The following is a 15,982-nucleotide window of genomic DNA, read 5'->3' on the forward strand; positions in this document are numbered from 1 at the left end:
TTTGCACTCACGTCTAATGGCTCTGAGTCGTGGTATGACCCCCGGGCTGGCAGGAGGGGTGGTGCTCTCACACCCCTGGGTCTTCCTCTTGTCCACACTGGGCGACGCCTGCACTGTGATCTTATGCTCAAAGCCTGCAAACACAGAAATGTGCCAAAGATTGATTTTTCATTGTGAATTTAAATACTGATAACATTAAAATGAGGAAAGTATTCTGCAGTCGTGCTTCATTTTATTGGTATGTTTCACTGTCTGCAGCTATTAAAGCAAAACTCTATAGAATTAATTATATGTCCACCGAGACTGTGGGTCAAAAACAACAGAATTTTAGTTTTGTAAGTCCTGAGTAGTGAGGAAAGTCTTGGCAACTCCTAGGTGTTGAACCACAGCCTCTCTTTGGTGAAAATGACTTGTTATGATCAGGATGGAGGTATATACGGACTCTGTAGACTTCCCATCAAGCCCAGGATCTTTGAAACAATCCAGAAACACTGTTAAACAGATGCTGATGTGAGATCTGTGTTTTTTGTGTTCTGTTGGCTTGATTTCTGGTTATGTTGTTGCAGAACATTTTGTTTTGAAATTACTTTTGCAAAATCTTGACAGCAAACAAATCTGACTAACAGACACTCTAATGAAGGATTACAGTTCCCAAAAAAAACAAGTCATGCAAGTTTCCTCAAATAAACCAAACATAAAAATGAGATAGTCTCACTATTGTAACACATAATGTGGATTTGCTGTTTCTTGTTCAGACAATTAGGCCTTTAATTAATTAGCTGATTAGCAGAAAACGCAATATTTTCCAATTTTGGCAGTCAGTTAATGTTAATTTTGAGTGAAAACAACTTTTTAGAGCAACAGTTCTTTGAAAAATGTGCAAAGCTTCACCGTCTGAAAAGAGAATCGGCTTTAAAAAATATGACACTAGCCATAGTAGTGACATAGCTTGAAGAGAGGACACATTAAATTACAATAATTCAAAAAGCCATCACGACTGAAAGAAAAATCATTGGAGTTTGCTGTGTGGTTTCCCTCTCAAATGAATTCTCTTTAAAATAAAAGAGCTCTTTACACTGTAGATGAACACAGATACTGTCCAGTCTTTTGGAACAGTCTGTGTCCTACATTTCCAACCTGGAAAAACCCCAAATTAACAGTAAGTGGCATCAAACTGGGAGCTCTGCCAGCTCTGAGCACCTGATTCATCAAAATAAACCCTTCTGGCTGCAGCTCGCCTTTCCACCCACCAGAGGGCAGACTGATGCAGTTGCTGTCTCTGCCCAGCTTCAGCAGTCTGCTCTTCTTGAAGTGGCCCTTCCTCTTCTTGACGCTGGGCTTCTCCTGGTACATCTGGTGGATGATGATGTTCAGCTCCCGCTCCACGATGTCGATCTCCCTCTCGGCCAGCTCCTGCTCCCTCCTCCTCAGCTGCTCCTCCTGCTCCCTCTGCTCCTCGGCTGCTCGAGCCAAAGCCTCTTCCCAGGATCTCAGCTCCTGCAGAGAGGCGAGGAAGATGATGAGGAGGAGGAGGAGGGGAGGTTACAGGCATAGCAGCGCCTCTTTTCACACCTTGCTTGGCATTAGTCCTGTTGCTAAGGTAATACTAATTAACAGAAACACCTCTGACAGGGTGAGATTCCTCCCACCTCAGTATGAAATGTGGCTTCTTCACCTACAAGCTCAATTCTGCTTGAATAAATGAACCCTAATGAAAAGCAGAAAGGGAGAGAATAATGACACATACCTGCTTATTTGAATTTACTGACAGTGTCTTTAATTACATCATCTGCAGTCTTCAACGACTGCTGTCGATTTTAATAACTGAATTTCTGCAATATCACAATGTTAACCTTCTGAACCCCAAAACCTCCTGGTAAGTTTGATAGGTTGTCTTTAAAGAAGTGTAAAAGTTACAACATTTACCAGAACAAGAAACTAAAACTGTTGAATTTTCCCCTTTACAACAATCCTTGAACTACCCCCCTGTGACTTGCAGTTACATCTGGAAAAGTGACCAAATCTAAACCTAAAATTGTACCATTTCACCAAATTCACTTTATTCTAAATGTGTAATTAAAAAATGCCACCAAATTTTCTGTGTACTTTAACAAAATTCTGTAAAAATTTAAAATTCGGCACTTCTTGCCACAATGGAGAAGCTATTAGTGACTGAACTGCAGGCTGTGTGTGTTCAGAGATAAATGACGAGCCTGGAAGCAAATTAAAAACATTAAGAGTAAGATAGAGTCGCCATCTTCTCCATTATCGCTAATACCCGTGGGCACTAGAAAAAAAAACATTTTTTACTTGTTGAATTTAGGCTTTTTCCAAATTGTGAAGTAAATAAAAGAATTCAACTTTTGTTTTGTCTTGTTAGGACTTCTGGCAATAGTTTTGTGTCACACCGCACAATGGACATTTTTAACTTCTCTCAATTTGTAGGTGTGGTTCTGCTGTTTTCACTGAGGTGCAGGAGTTTATACTGCAGTAAACAATGAGACCACAGCGAGTAAAAATGTGACAGGAACATAAAATGCAAACATAATAAAGAAATGCTTGGGGCTCAGAAGGTTAAAGGCAGAATTTTAAAGTGCATTACTGAGCCCCTAATGAGCATCCACACACATTACAGTAATCCTTTTTATATGAGGGCTGATTTATGAAGTGCTTCTCCAGGTAAAAGAGTTACGACCTGACTGGATCTGTGTTTACACATTTCTCACCTTCTCTTTGGCCCTGAGCTCGTCAAACATCTGCTGGATCTCCAGCCTCCAGTCTTCCTGTAACGAGTGAAAGGACTCCAGAGGCATCTGAAACATGGCCGACTGCTCGATGGCCAGCAGCCGCCTCAGGATGCTGGTGAACGAGGGCCTGCCGTGGGGGTTCGGGCTCCAGCATTCTGATGGACGAGAGAACAGAGGGACAGATGTTCAAGTGGTTTAATAATAAACTATTTCTGGAGTTAGTTTCAGAATCAGAATATGTTTTAATGAAATGTAGGTTTTCACATACAAGGAATACAATTAACAGTAACCATGAACAGGTCTATTAAAAGAGCAAGTCAGATAAACAAGTGTAGCAAATACAAGACATTATAAGTCATGGAAGGTAATATAAGTCATTTACAGTGTGCAGAAATGTATCATGCATGGAAATGACCTGCAATAATACACCTTTCTATTTGTATTTTGTGTATTTTTGTGTTTGCAACAAAAAAAAACAGTGAGGATGTAGAAATATGGCGCATACCAGTGTTCATTCACACAACACTGAGTTTTACTGTTCAGTGTGCTAGGTTCTAACACATTCCCTAAAATACTGTACAGAGAGTTTCAGCAGAGACTACTGTATGAAGAAGAAGGCTGGTATAAAGTTTGTCTTAGTCCAAAACATAGAGATTTTTTTTCAGTGCAGCCATTTCTAGAAACAGCTGGGCAGTTTTCATGCAGATGCACGGTAGTGGCATCATCATCGGTACTGGTCCATAAAAACTTAAAAATAAAATATCTGCATGAGCCCAAACAAACATCGACAGACAGATAACGCCCGCCAGGCTACAGGTTTATAATTTAGTTTGAAAATGATGCATAGAAATAAATATGGTGTGTTTTTCATGCAATTTGAAGGAGTTTTATGTCTGCTCCTCCCAGTCAGCCATCAGAATATAACCAGGAATGCCAGCATGTTAACTCTACTGCAGGATGCTCTCTGATTATTGGGTGGAAACAATATGTGCACATATCAGCAACAGCAATCAGCTAAAATGAAAATATCAGTACTAGTTGGTAAGATAAATGCAGAATATCACTAGACTGTTTCTGTACTCAGCCTACTCTGCATGAATGCATATTGAAGTGTACTAAGTTTGGAAGCAGTTAGATTATCAGTGTAATACAAAGACGGCCAAACCATGAACCATGGTGTGGATATATTTTTCTTTTTTTTTCATCTCTGGCAGTAGAGGAGGCAACAGAAAAAGTGGAAGAGAGCAAGATGGGACAGCATATGGCGACCATCGTGAGCCAAACCCTGACTGACAGTGTTGCAGAAGCATGCCACACACCTACAATAATCTGCTGAGCCACAAACTGATCAACGGCGTCTCTCCAACACCAAACCACAACACAGACGTCTCCTAAAAGTCTCACACAGTTTAGTGCAAAAGACAGGGATGCACCAACAAAGTAGACTTCTAGCTGGTACCGTTTGTTTGTTAGCTAAACTAAATTAGCATGAAACATGTGGATGAAGTTGGAAGGGAGAGGAGATGAAAGTGAGCAGATGACAGGAGTAAACAGGAGTGTAGAGAGCAGCGAGGGATGACAAAGGGGAGATTAACGGATGAACATGGATAAGATGAAGTGGAGTGAGAGGGGGGATGAGGAGGAAAGGAGCTTTGGGAGCAGAGTGGGAGGGAAGTGGAGGGAAGTTTGCTGCTGGGCTGACAGTTTGAGTAGCAGCTCTATCTTTTTCCCCTCTTCTTTTTGTGTTCGACGTAAACCCTGGTCTGTAGCTTTTGAAAAAAAAAAACATAACATAAGCACATTAAGGCAATTTGGATATAAGTTAAGTGCGCATTCAAACAGAGATGACCTGAACTGTGAAACAAGAGCCGGTTAATACTCCACCACTGTTAGAGATTATTTGCAAGGTGAAAAGGAGAAATGTGGCCGAGGGGAGCTCAGGCGTGGGACGGCACGAGGATGTATAAGAAGCAAATTAATGAAAATGTTCAGACAGGCTTCATCCATTTTAACTCTTTGTGCACTCCTCAGTTCCCAGATGCAGAATTTGGGGGAAAAAAAGGTTTAAAATAAGCCACTGTAACCTCAAAAAATGCAAGAAATGTTATATAATCTTAAAGTCAGTAAATCTGAAAAGCCACATGGAGTTTTCTGAATTTCTGCATTATCAACAACATGTTTAGCCCTCTGAACCCCGAGTAGTTTCTGGGTGTTTTTTCTGCTCCTGTCTCACTGCGTGCTAATAGTTTCAGTGCAATACTTTAATAGAAACAGCACAACCATGACTAGAAGCACAGACAGTTTAAAAATGTCGTCCATGCAGTGTGACAGAGATATAATGCCAAAAATACTAACAAAGAAAAAACAAAAGAGGAATTTCATTGATTATTTATTTTACAAAAATGTATAAAAAAAAAACTACAAACCATATCTACAGCATTTTTCACATGCACCTAGGGGTTAGCAATACTGGAAAAATCTGATAGTGACTTTAATTCTGCTTCCATATTTGTCTCTTTCTGTTCCGTTTAAACATTGCGTGTCGTTCAGCAAAAAAGTTCCTGAATTTTTGTAACGTGGCTCTTGCTCCAGTCTTAATCACTAAATGTGTCTCAGTTGTGACAAAGAGGGGAGAACTTTTTCATTTTCGCAAAATCCGAGTAGACAGTTTATTTTTGGAAAATTTCTGAAAGTGATGAGATTTCAAAAATTTAAGCTTAGATTTGGTTATTTTTCCTGACAGATCCACGGGAAGGTGAAAATCTGTCATTTCTGTTTTCAAGTTACAGGCTCTGATAAATTGTGTAATTTTGGTGATTTTTGAACAGACATGTCTTTCAAACCTGCCGATGGGTTTTAGGGTTCAGTACGATCAGACAAAAAAAGCACCAAGATAAAGATTCTGGACGTTTACTAGCCAATATGAAATATTTGAAAAGTGACATTAAGAGGTTTGTATTGATCAGAAAACAGCTAGTATTGCTGTGATTATGTTTTTGACATGTTTCTGGCAACAGAAGCACTGACTTGGCCTCCTGGGATCCAATCATCACCAAGCGTCCAGGTAGTCGCCTCCTTACCTCCCAGTAGTTGAGCGAAGGGTTCGGGGCAGGTTGAAGGGATGGGAAGCGTCAGCTTGTTCATGGCGACACCATAAGCTACCGCCAGCGCGTCGATCTCCCGGTAAGGAACCTCTCCGGTCAGCAGCTCCCAGAGTAACACGCCAAAACTGTGAGCAGAGGAAACAGAAAGGACAAAATAATGTTAAATTATTATTTTGTTCTTGTGTTTTTTAGTCATAGCCGCCCAGCAAAGATCATCTCTTACAAAAAAATAAGACTTTCTCCACCCACATTTGACCACCTGTGATCACACATCCAGACTTACATCATGTAATAAAAGTTGAATCATCTCCACAATAACTGAGTATATTCCTTAAAAAGGCTACAGAATAAAGCTCTGAACATTTCACTGCAAAAACTCAAAATCTTACCAAGTCTGTTTGTCTTATTTTTAGTGAAAATGTCTCATCCCACTTGATTTAAGAGAAATTCACTTAAGTGACATTTCAGCAATGTGGAGGGAGTTGTTTTAAGACAAGGCATCTCAAATATCTTGTTAAGTCAAACAATCTTGAAATTATCTTGAGTTGTATTTTACAAAAAAATGCAAAATAAATTTTATACATCTCAAACTAGGTGGTTACATGGAAGCAAAAATCTATTTTTCAGTGAAAAAAACTGCTTTTTTTTTTAGCATGTCTGGCTATTTTAAGACACCTAAGCTTGAAAATCCTGGTAAAATATAGCTTAAAATAAGTTTCCCCAGCTAATTCTAAGATCTCAAGATTCTAAATATATCTTTTTAAAGAAATCTTCCCAAGCCATTTTCCACTTGTTTTATTGGCACATTTTTTTCCACTTATTTCAGGTAAAAGTTCCTTGAAATAAGTTTTGTTTTGTTTTGAGAGGGGCATTTTTCCAGTGTCCCAATAAGTGAACCCGTACGACAGGGAGGGAGAGGTGACAGACAGGGAACCAAAAAGGCAGGACAAAACCACAACACATCAGGAAACAAGAAAGGAGGAAAAGGAGGAAGAAAGGGGAAGAAGGGCAGGGGCCAGAGCAAGATCCTAACATCTGATCGGAAACATCATTAAAACTACTGACAGGAGAAGAGAATCACATTAATTATCTTGTCACAGCGGCATCTGTCAAAGAGTGGGATATATCAGGCATATATCAGTGAGCAGTCAGTTCTTGAAGCTGATGTGTTGGAAGAAGGAAAAATGGGCAGCATAAGGATCTGAGCGACTTTGACAAGGACCCTATTGGGAAGGCTTGATGACTGGCTCAGAACATCTCCAAAATGGCAGGCATTGCGTGGTAGACCAGTACGCAGTGGTGTGTAACGACAGAAAGCGGCCCAAAGAAGGACAACCGGTGAACCAGTAACAGGGGTCGTGGGCACCTGAAGGCTTGCATAGGGAGTGACGGCTGGATCATGTGTTCTGATCCCACAGAGGAGCTACAAACTGCAGAAAACCTTAATGCTGGCTCTGGCAGGACGATGTCAGAACACAGAGCGTCACACTGTGAGGCTGCAGACCAGTCAGAGGACCCATGATGACCCCTGTACACCGCCGAAAGCACCTACAACGGCCATGTGAGCGTCAGAACCGGACCACTGAACCAGATACATGTGCGCTGTTTACCTGGAGAAGAGATACACTATGGGAAGAAGCCCACGATGGCAGTGCGACACGCTTCTGCTCCAAAACCTTGCATTCTGGTATTCACTTTACTACTCTGACACTTACCACGGTCACACTTTCATAGCAACGGTTATTCTTGATGGCAGTGGCCTTTTCCAGCAGGATAATGCTCCCTGCTACAGTGCAAACATTGTTTAGGAATGGTCTGGCTTTAAAGTGTTGTCTTGGCATCCAAATTGTCTAGTTTTTAAGCTAATAGAGCATCTGTGGGATGTGCTGGAAAAGCAAGTCATGCAGGACAAGGGTCTGCTGCCAACGTCTTGGTGTCTGATACTACAGGACACCATCAGAGGTCTGTGGACTAAATGCATCGATGGGTCGGAACTGTTTAGAGATGGTTTTCATGTTGTTGCTAATCGTTGTGGTAGTCATCACCTTCTAGGTTTTCTCTGCAGTGCAAAGAATTTAATCCTCAAAATGTTCAACTTATTGAGAAAAGTCCATTCATACATTCATCTATCACCTTCTTGAAAAAGGTCGTTGTGACTGAAATGTCAGTTTCTTTAATTTATCAATGCCAAGGTGATACATGTGTGCAGGAATTGACATTTTTCAATAGGTTTGATCTCTGTATTCACAGATATATAATTTGTTCCTGAATTTTCTATATGCAAACTGTTCATTGCTTGTTGGGATTTTTTTTTTTTTTACCTTAAATCATTTGTAATAGCTGAAAGAAAATTTAGCCTAAGTTCTTAGCACTGTAAGACCCAAATATTGAAAAAAAGAGCAAAAAAATAAAATGGAACTAAAAAAAAACTAAAAACAGAAGAAAAAATATAAATAATATACACTCCAATCGAGAAAACAATGAACAAAAAATGAAATAAAATAAAATTAAAAAAAAATATATATATATATATGTATTTATACATATAAAATAATTAAAATGTAATTAAAAAAATAAAACTGATGTATTTTTCCAACAGTAGGTTTTACAGAATAATGGTTCTTTATTTATTATATAATCATCGATTAGCCTTTAACATAACACCAGCTCTTCTAGGCACACAGTTTTTAAAGGGTGTTCAAGCATCTTAAAGAACTTTAACACAGTCCTTCTGTGGATTCCAGCTTTCTAGGTGTCTTCTGTCTCTTCATGTAACCAGATGAGGATGATGAGGATGAGGATGATACTGTCCGTTGCAGGTTATTGAAGACGGTTCTTTATGATTCTAGCTATAAGTTTGAGGTTGTTGTCCGCTGCAGAATAAACGGGCGACCACAACACACCTCCCTGATGGTGTTGTGTGACTGACAACATCCAGCAATAACCTTTATAAGCACATGTGAAGAAAATGTGAAATGCAGACGGATTCCCTCTAAACAACCTGCTTGTAGAGGTTTGTTTCTGTATAAGTCAGTTCAGTACCTCCACACGTCGCTGCTCTTGGAGAAGAGCGAGAGCTTGATGACCTCCGGGGCCATCCAGGCGTACGTCCCTGCAGCGCTCATCTTGGTGGTCTGGTGCCACTCTCTGGCCAAACCGAAGTCGGTGATCTTCAGGGTTTTACCACACAGGTCGTCTCGTTCAACCGGCTGCAGGATGAGGACTGAAGAAGATGAGGAGGAAGATGAGGAGGAGGAGGAGGAGGAGGGAGAGGAAGTAGACAAAGAGAACAGTTTGTGTTAAAAGGCGCCGGTGTTTGAGCAGTACAAATCAGACAGAAGCACACAAATACAAACACACTTAAACTGCTGTTGTGACTTTTAAATATGTAAATGCTTTCTGACGAGACATCAAAGAAAACAGGAGAGAGAATGAAAAAGTAGAAACACAGACAGCAAACTGACATCCAGAGCCATGAATAATTACTGAATAAATCCTGTTATGTGACTGTAGAGGTGAATGCACAAAACTACAGCTGAAACAATTAGCATTCTTAGTATTTTCTTAGTATTTTTTGTTACTAAGTTGATTTTTTTTCAGGTTTTGGACTATTACTACTCAAACAAAACACGCAATTGGGGAATATAAACTGGAGCTTTGAGAAATTCGGAAGGATATTTTTTACCCTGAATGATGGGCTGTTCCTAAGTTAATTTACTCGAGTACTGTACTTAGACACCGAATATAGAACTTAAGTTATTAGTTTTTAATAAAAGTCCTGTCCAGTGGAACCACTGTCTCTCCAAATGTGGTGATTCTGAACTTAAATTTTTCAGAAAAACTGAAAGTTCCTTCTAGTTTGACTACATCCCTCTGCACTTTTAGATTTACAGTCTGACTCAGTGGATGTAGCCTGCAGGTATCAGCCTGCTGATAGCAACAAATACTACACAGACTTCTTTCTCCGCTTCAGCTTTCTACATGTTACTGATCCAAGAATCCCCTTCACTACAGGAAACGACAACAAAACAACAACCTCCGAGCAGAAAACCGCCACACTGAAAATCTGAAGCTTTGCCAAGAATCTGGGTCGTGCAGTAAACGCAACGCTCTTCATTTTATTGGTGGGTTTTCCATTTTAACGACAGTGCTCGTCTCCCTGCGTGCAAACGTTCCACTACAGCAATTCCACCGTCATTATTTTAAGGGGACACGGTTGCTGCATCTTGGGTTAAGCTCCACCCAGTCGGACTGTGATTAGTTTAAAGAAATACAAACATGGCAGAGCATTTTTTCCAACAACATGGTGCAGCCAGACCATTCTGTGATTATGCAAGATTATAAAATATACAACATTTTTAATGTTTTTTTTTTTTTGATCCCCTGGATTTAGCAGGAAAATACCTTGACAGAAAGTTGAAAATACTGTTTTTCTGGGGTAAAAAAAAGTTGACTTTTTGTATATACTGTACATAGTTCACAGGAAAAACAAACATGATGAAGAGGTAGAATGAATTTGATGCATTAAAATGAACCCACATCGTATAAAACAGTTAAAAATAGCTCAGCCTTAAACATTTACTACAATAAAATGCAGCCTATATGTTCATGCAGCACTAATATTAACCCAAATCATATATTGTAGTAAATTTAGTGATAGGGAGCATTTTTCTGCAGGAAAGGTTGATTTACTTTTTGCTGATAATACTGTCCTCCTTCTAAACAAGGTTCCAAATGTTGGACTTTCACAGTGTAGTATTTCTACTTTTTCTTTACATTTTTTTTTTTTGGCCTTTTTGTTGGCTTTATTTGACAGGTTAGTATAGAGGCAGACAGGACAGTAGGGAGGAGAATAAGGGGAAGATCTGCAGCAACGGGCTGTGAGATGGAATCAAACCCAGGCTGCTGTGTCGGGGACTATAGCAGCTGTTCATGGGTCACCCGCTCAGCTATCTGGATGCCTCAGTATTGCTAATTTTACTCATGTAAATACTTCTTCTACCACTGATCAGTTAACAGAGAAAGCAACAAGCACATTAATTGATAACTTAAGTATTCAGTCGTGGTAGCCCCAACACAAACATCAGAAGGCAGACGAGCGATGACATGAGGGTCATTTTTATCAAAATTTAGAAATGTGCTGTGTTTCTACATGCGGGAGCCAATTTGTATGTATGATTCAGGCAGGAAAAAAAGCTCAGAACCAAAACATGAAATCCAGTTTGGCATTCACCGACAAGTTCAATGACAGCCGTGTTTGCAGTGCAGGCGTGGCTGGACCCGTGTGCTGTTCAGGTTTCTAGACAGACTGACTATCAGCTCTGCTCCAGAAGTACAGTTTCTACACAGCGACAACCTCGCTTATGTGCGACTTTCACCTCATCTCTGTCTCTGTGTGTCTCTGTGTCTCTTCCATGTACGACTTCCTGCTTCATTTCCGTCAGAGGCCTGACTATGGAAATATTTGGAGTGTACACAGTTCGCTGGGAGCCGGGTGGGGGTTGCTCTCAGCCTCTCTCTCACTTATCTACAGGTGTATGCAAAGGGTGGTGAAACAAGGCGGCACACACAACAGAGCCTCTGTTTACACACACATGCACTCCTGCACACACACACACACACACACACACACACACACACACACACACACACACACACACACACACACACACACACACACACACACACACACACACACACAGAAAAAAGCTTTCACGTGATAAAGGTGTGCCTCTGTCTGCTCTGCTCTGTCCACAAGCTCACAGAGAGGCCAGTTTCAGTGATAAAGAATTGATCTCAAGCCGGTCTGGAGATATTTCCATAGCTGGGCAATGCTGAGAGAAGAATTTAAATGCTTTACTTTAGTATCACTGTGTAAACATCCCATTACATTACAGTGTTATTTGTAATATATTAAGAAAATAAACTTGAAATTGTAGTGTTCAGGTGACTTTTGGATCATGTTTGCCTCTGTTATCATATTCTTCTTCTATGTTTGCAGTCTTTCGCTTTGTGCTTCTAATAATTCATGCTGTTCCTTCTCTGTACTCGTCCCTCTCTGAAGTTTCTTACACTTTCTCCTATCAAAAGGTGTTTTGTGTGAGTTTTTTCGTGCTTGCATCGTGGCTCAAAGTACCAGTTATTGAGCTACATTTTTAATAGTGGGTCACAAAGCCCTGCATAAGTATGTTAAATGGAGATTTCACTGTTAACACAACAAGGACATCTATATAAAATACAGACATAATACCTGCATAAACACCATGAAATAAAAGCCTCAAATTTAAACTCAATTCAGAAAAACTTTATTTGTCCCCTGGGAGCAATTCAAGGCATGTAGAGTAATTGGACACAGAACGGTAGCAGCAACTGTACAAAAATAGTTGCTGTAGTAAAACAAAATGAATTTCAAATGAACATGCTGTGATAAGAATAAAGTAAAACATCGCATGGACATTAAAGTATACGAGGTGCTAAAGCGGTGTAGAGGTGCAAAGGGACTGTAGAGTGTAAAAGCTGCAAAACTAGTAATTTACACTCCATTGTTTAAATACTGCTTGGTTGGCACTGTAAATAAATAAAACTGAGCACAACATTATCTAAGCAGGACTTTAAATTCAGGACTGTGACTTGTGATGGAGTATTTACATTGTGCAGCTGTGACTATTCACAGCTGAGTCACTGATGGATTGACAGCTGTGCTGAGGAAAGCAGAATTTTGTAGTTTTTAATTTTTACACAATATGATTACAATAAATGCTTTATTTTTGGTACATTTTAAATGAGAAATGGAGAATAAAGTGATTTGAAGGAAATATTATGATTTTAGGGTCAGATTTGGGGTTTTTTTCCTGACAGAACCGCACAGCATTAGTCTTCGGACTGTCAGAAAGTTTAAAATCTGACAGTTCTTTTTGGGTATATTTTTCGGTTTCTGTGATTTTTATTAAATAAAATCAGCATATTAACCCTCATGTTGTCCTGTGAGTCAAAACTGACCCATTTTAAAGTTTGAAAATGCGAAAAAATATATATCTTTTCATAGTAAAACTTCTGATGTCCACTTGTTCAACATTTTTGGGAAACCTTTGAACATTTTTTGGTGTAAAAAAAAAAAGGTTAAAAAAAAAGGTTCTTAAGAACATTCACAAAAAAATCAACAATCAAAAAAAATCGCAACCATTTTTTGTGAATTTTTTAAAGAAAGTATTAGAAATTTTACTGATATATATGTAATCACTTTAGATATTTTTAGGATTTTTTGGGAAGATTTTTAGTCATTTTGTGAAAATATTTACAAGAATTTTTTAAAAATAAAACTTTGAAGGGAAACTTTTAAGGAATTATTGGAATTTTCTTCCTGAAGTTTTTGCAAATTTTCACAAATTTAGGGACTTTTTTTTCTGAATTCTCGTATTTTTTTCAGACAAGGAAACAATATTTTGTGGTCCGTAAATGAAGACAACAGGAGGGTTAAACTGGATTTGGTCAAGTTTCCAGACTCAATGGGACGCCACAGATTAGGAATGTCAAGGAAAGCTGAAAATCTTTCAATTCTTTCTGTTTTTACAGTTTCCAGCTGATAAACGGTGTATATTTGGCTTTTTTTTGTTTTACTTTGAAAGATAATATGACTATCGATCCTACCAGCAGGTTTTGCTGTTAAAGGAGCTAACCTATCACTGACTTTTTATACTAGTGAGCAGATTCATTCACAAAAATACATTTTTTAAAGGCTGATCACATTAAAAAGCAGTAGAATAAAACTATATTTCCTTGGTATTTAAGGTCAGTTCTTGATTAAGTAACTTTCCATCACTACATTGAGGTCTTGTGACTGTATCTTGTCCACAAAAGAAGAACTGCAGGTTGCTGACAGCAGTAATAAGTCGCTATTGTCCCCCAACACTCTCTTCTATTCTAATACCATCATGTCTGTGAGGGACAGCTGTCTCCTTGGGGTTAACTGTGTTTTATAAGGAGCCAAAGATGTAGCCAGACAGAAACAATGAGAGATCGGGACGTGTTTGCATGCTCAGATGGGTGTGTCGTCCTCACAGTCCACCTTCATGTGCACAAACATTCAGCACGTCCATGCAGGGAAAGGACATGCTGTATGTAGGTGGAGGGTGGAGTTGAAACATAGAGGCCGACGCGGGAAAACACACAGAAACTGACTGCGAGTGTGTTTACAGAAACTGAGCGTGTGAACGACGAAGCGCTTCCACCTGCTCCCTTTCCGGCTCTGATTTCATTATAACATCGTGGTCGTGCTTTCACACCTCAAGACGGCGCTGCTTTTCACCACCTGCACGTGTTCACTCAACCTGCCACAGGTTTTTTTTTTCCAACAGCCAGCATCTCATCTATACATCAAACACTAAGATCAACATGTTTATGTTTCAGCCGCCGCACAGAAACTTGAAGTGCAGCGATACACAAAGAGCCGCGAGGACGTGGGAAGCATCACAGTAAATTTTATCACAGCGGAGGGAAGGAGGGAAAAAAAAAGTCCTCAAGGAGAGTGTGGCTTTTACACAATGTAGTGCCAGCGCTGTTGGAAATGTTACCTCAAAATAGACACAGGAAGCACTGCTTATAAGCATTCTATAGCAACATGAATTATGGGAAATATCTCAGGTCTGGATGTGTCACTGATCACAGCTTCATTAGCATAAACAGACTGTGAGAGTTCAGTACTACAGGACACAGTTTGATTATTTACAGTTTTAGAATTAACGGTCAAGAGAAACAACAGCTGTACTGTTTCAGTGACTGTTTTACTGTTCCATATCATAAATAACCCATTTCTGTTTACATGCAAATAGCATCTGTCCTCCACTGAGAGCTTACTGTGCAAAACCGGTGTCAGTGAAGCTCCATCTTATCAGTGACCTCACCTGTGCGATGCAGCTACCTCCAGAGAGGCTCTACATAAATGTAAACTAGCAGATGGACAAGAGTCTGCAGCCATGCAAGCAGCTCTGTGTGGGCTGGAAAGAAAAAAATTGAGGCCCAAAGCATATTTTGAATTGTCAGCAATGTGGTAAAGTAAATATAAAATTGATTGATGCCACTGCAACATGACAGTTACTTCAGGTAATGAATATTATAGGTAATAGGTTGATTGCTCTGTCTATTATTTCCTCCATAAACTGATTAGGTGTTTGGGCCATAAAATGTCAGAGAACTATGAAAATGTTGATCTGACCGTGGCAACTCCTGGTTTAGGTTGAGTATGTCATTTTGCCTTATAATGTTGTCTACTTGAACTCTGACGAAGACACAGAACGGTTGAAATATTAGTCTGTGTGCACAATTAAGGAAAAAATAAATGTCAGTAAGTGTTTCCCAAAGCCATCCATCAACCATCTATACGCCGCTTAATCCTCATTAGGGTTGCGGGAGGCTGGACTGAAAGCAGAGGAGACCTGGACAGGTCACCAGTCTATCACAGGGCTACTCATAGAGACAGACAATCACACTCACATTCACACCTACAGACAATTTAGAATCCCCAATTAACCTCGGCATGTTTTTGTATTGTGGGAGGAAGACGGAGACTCAGTAAAAACCCACGCTGCACAGGGAGAACATGCAAACTCCACACAGAAAGATCTCAGGCCCAGGCTGGGGCACGAACCAGGGATCTTCTAAAGCCCAAGATGACATCCTTAAATGTCTAATTTTGTCCACAACCCAAAGATATTTAGTTTACTGTCACAGAGGAGTAAATAAACCAGATAATGTTCACAAAGAAGAAGCTAGAATCAGAGAAACCTTTGACTTTTTCCCTTAGGAAGTTACCCAAATCAGATAATAATAACCTATTACTGGACAATATAATCTATAATAAATGACTAATCAGTGCAGCTCTAATGATAATGCAAACATACAGATGTAGCAGGTATAATGTCTAATGTGTTAGCGTAGCATGTCTTAGCATGTTATGAACACTAAACACAAAATACAGTTAAGGCTGAAGAGAGTCATTAGTTTTGCAAGTTTTGAGCAAAATGGACAAATTAAGACTCTGACCTGATGGTGCATTAAATTTCTTAGTGTTCATCCTGTGAGGAACATCACTCTCTGCACCAAATTTCATACTAATCCATCTAGTTTCTCTCTCAA

The 15,982-nt window shown here is 39.6% G+C and overlaps 1 protein-coding gene across 1 annotated transcript in view; it reads right to left on the reverse strand.

The window, feature by feature from the left end:
* Positions 1-15,982, reverse strand: part of map3k10 (mitogen-activated protein kinase kinase kinase 10) — a 48,595-nt gene that overhangs the window by 8,870 nt on the left and 23,743 nt on the right. The window contains exons 2-6 of the mRNA XM_022221101.2: positions 8,894-9,074; positions 5,828-5,976; positions 2,727-2,902; positions 1,251-1,497; positions 12-134 (exon numbers count right to left, since the gene is read on the reverse strand). Coding sequence (XP_022076793.1) covers positions 12-134; positions 1,251-1,497; positions 2,727-2,902; positions 5,828-5,976; positions 8,894-9,074 — 876 coding nt within the window. The remainder of the gene's footprint in view (positions 1-11; positions 135-1,250; positions 1,498-2,726; positions 2,903-5,827; positions 5,977-8,893; positions 9,075-15,982) is intronic.

The sequence above is a fragment of the Acanthochromis polyacanthus genome, chromosome 13, assembly GCF_021347895.1.
Source record: "Acanthochromis polyacanthus isolate Apoly-LR-REF ecotype Palm Island chromosome 13, KAUST_Apoly_ChrSc, whole genome shotgun sequence".
Taxonomy (NCBI): domain Eukaryota; kingdom Metazoa; phylum Chordata; class Actinopteri; family Pomacentridae; genus Acanthochromis; species Acanthochromis polyacanthus.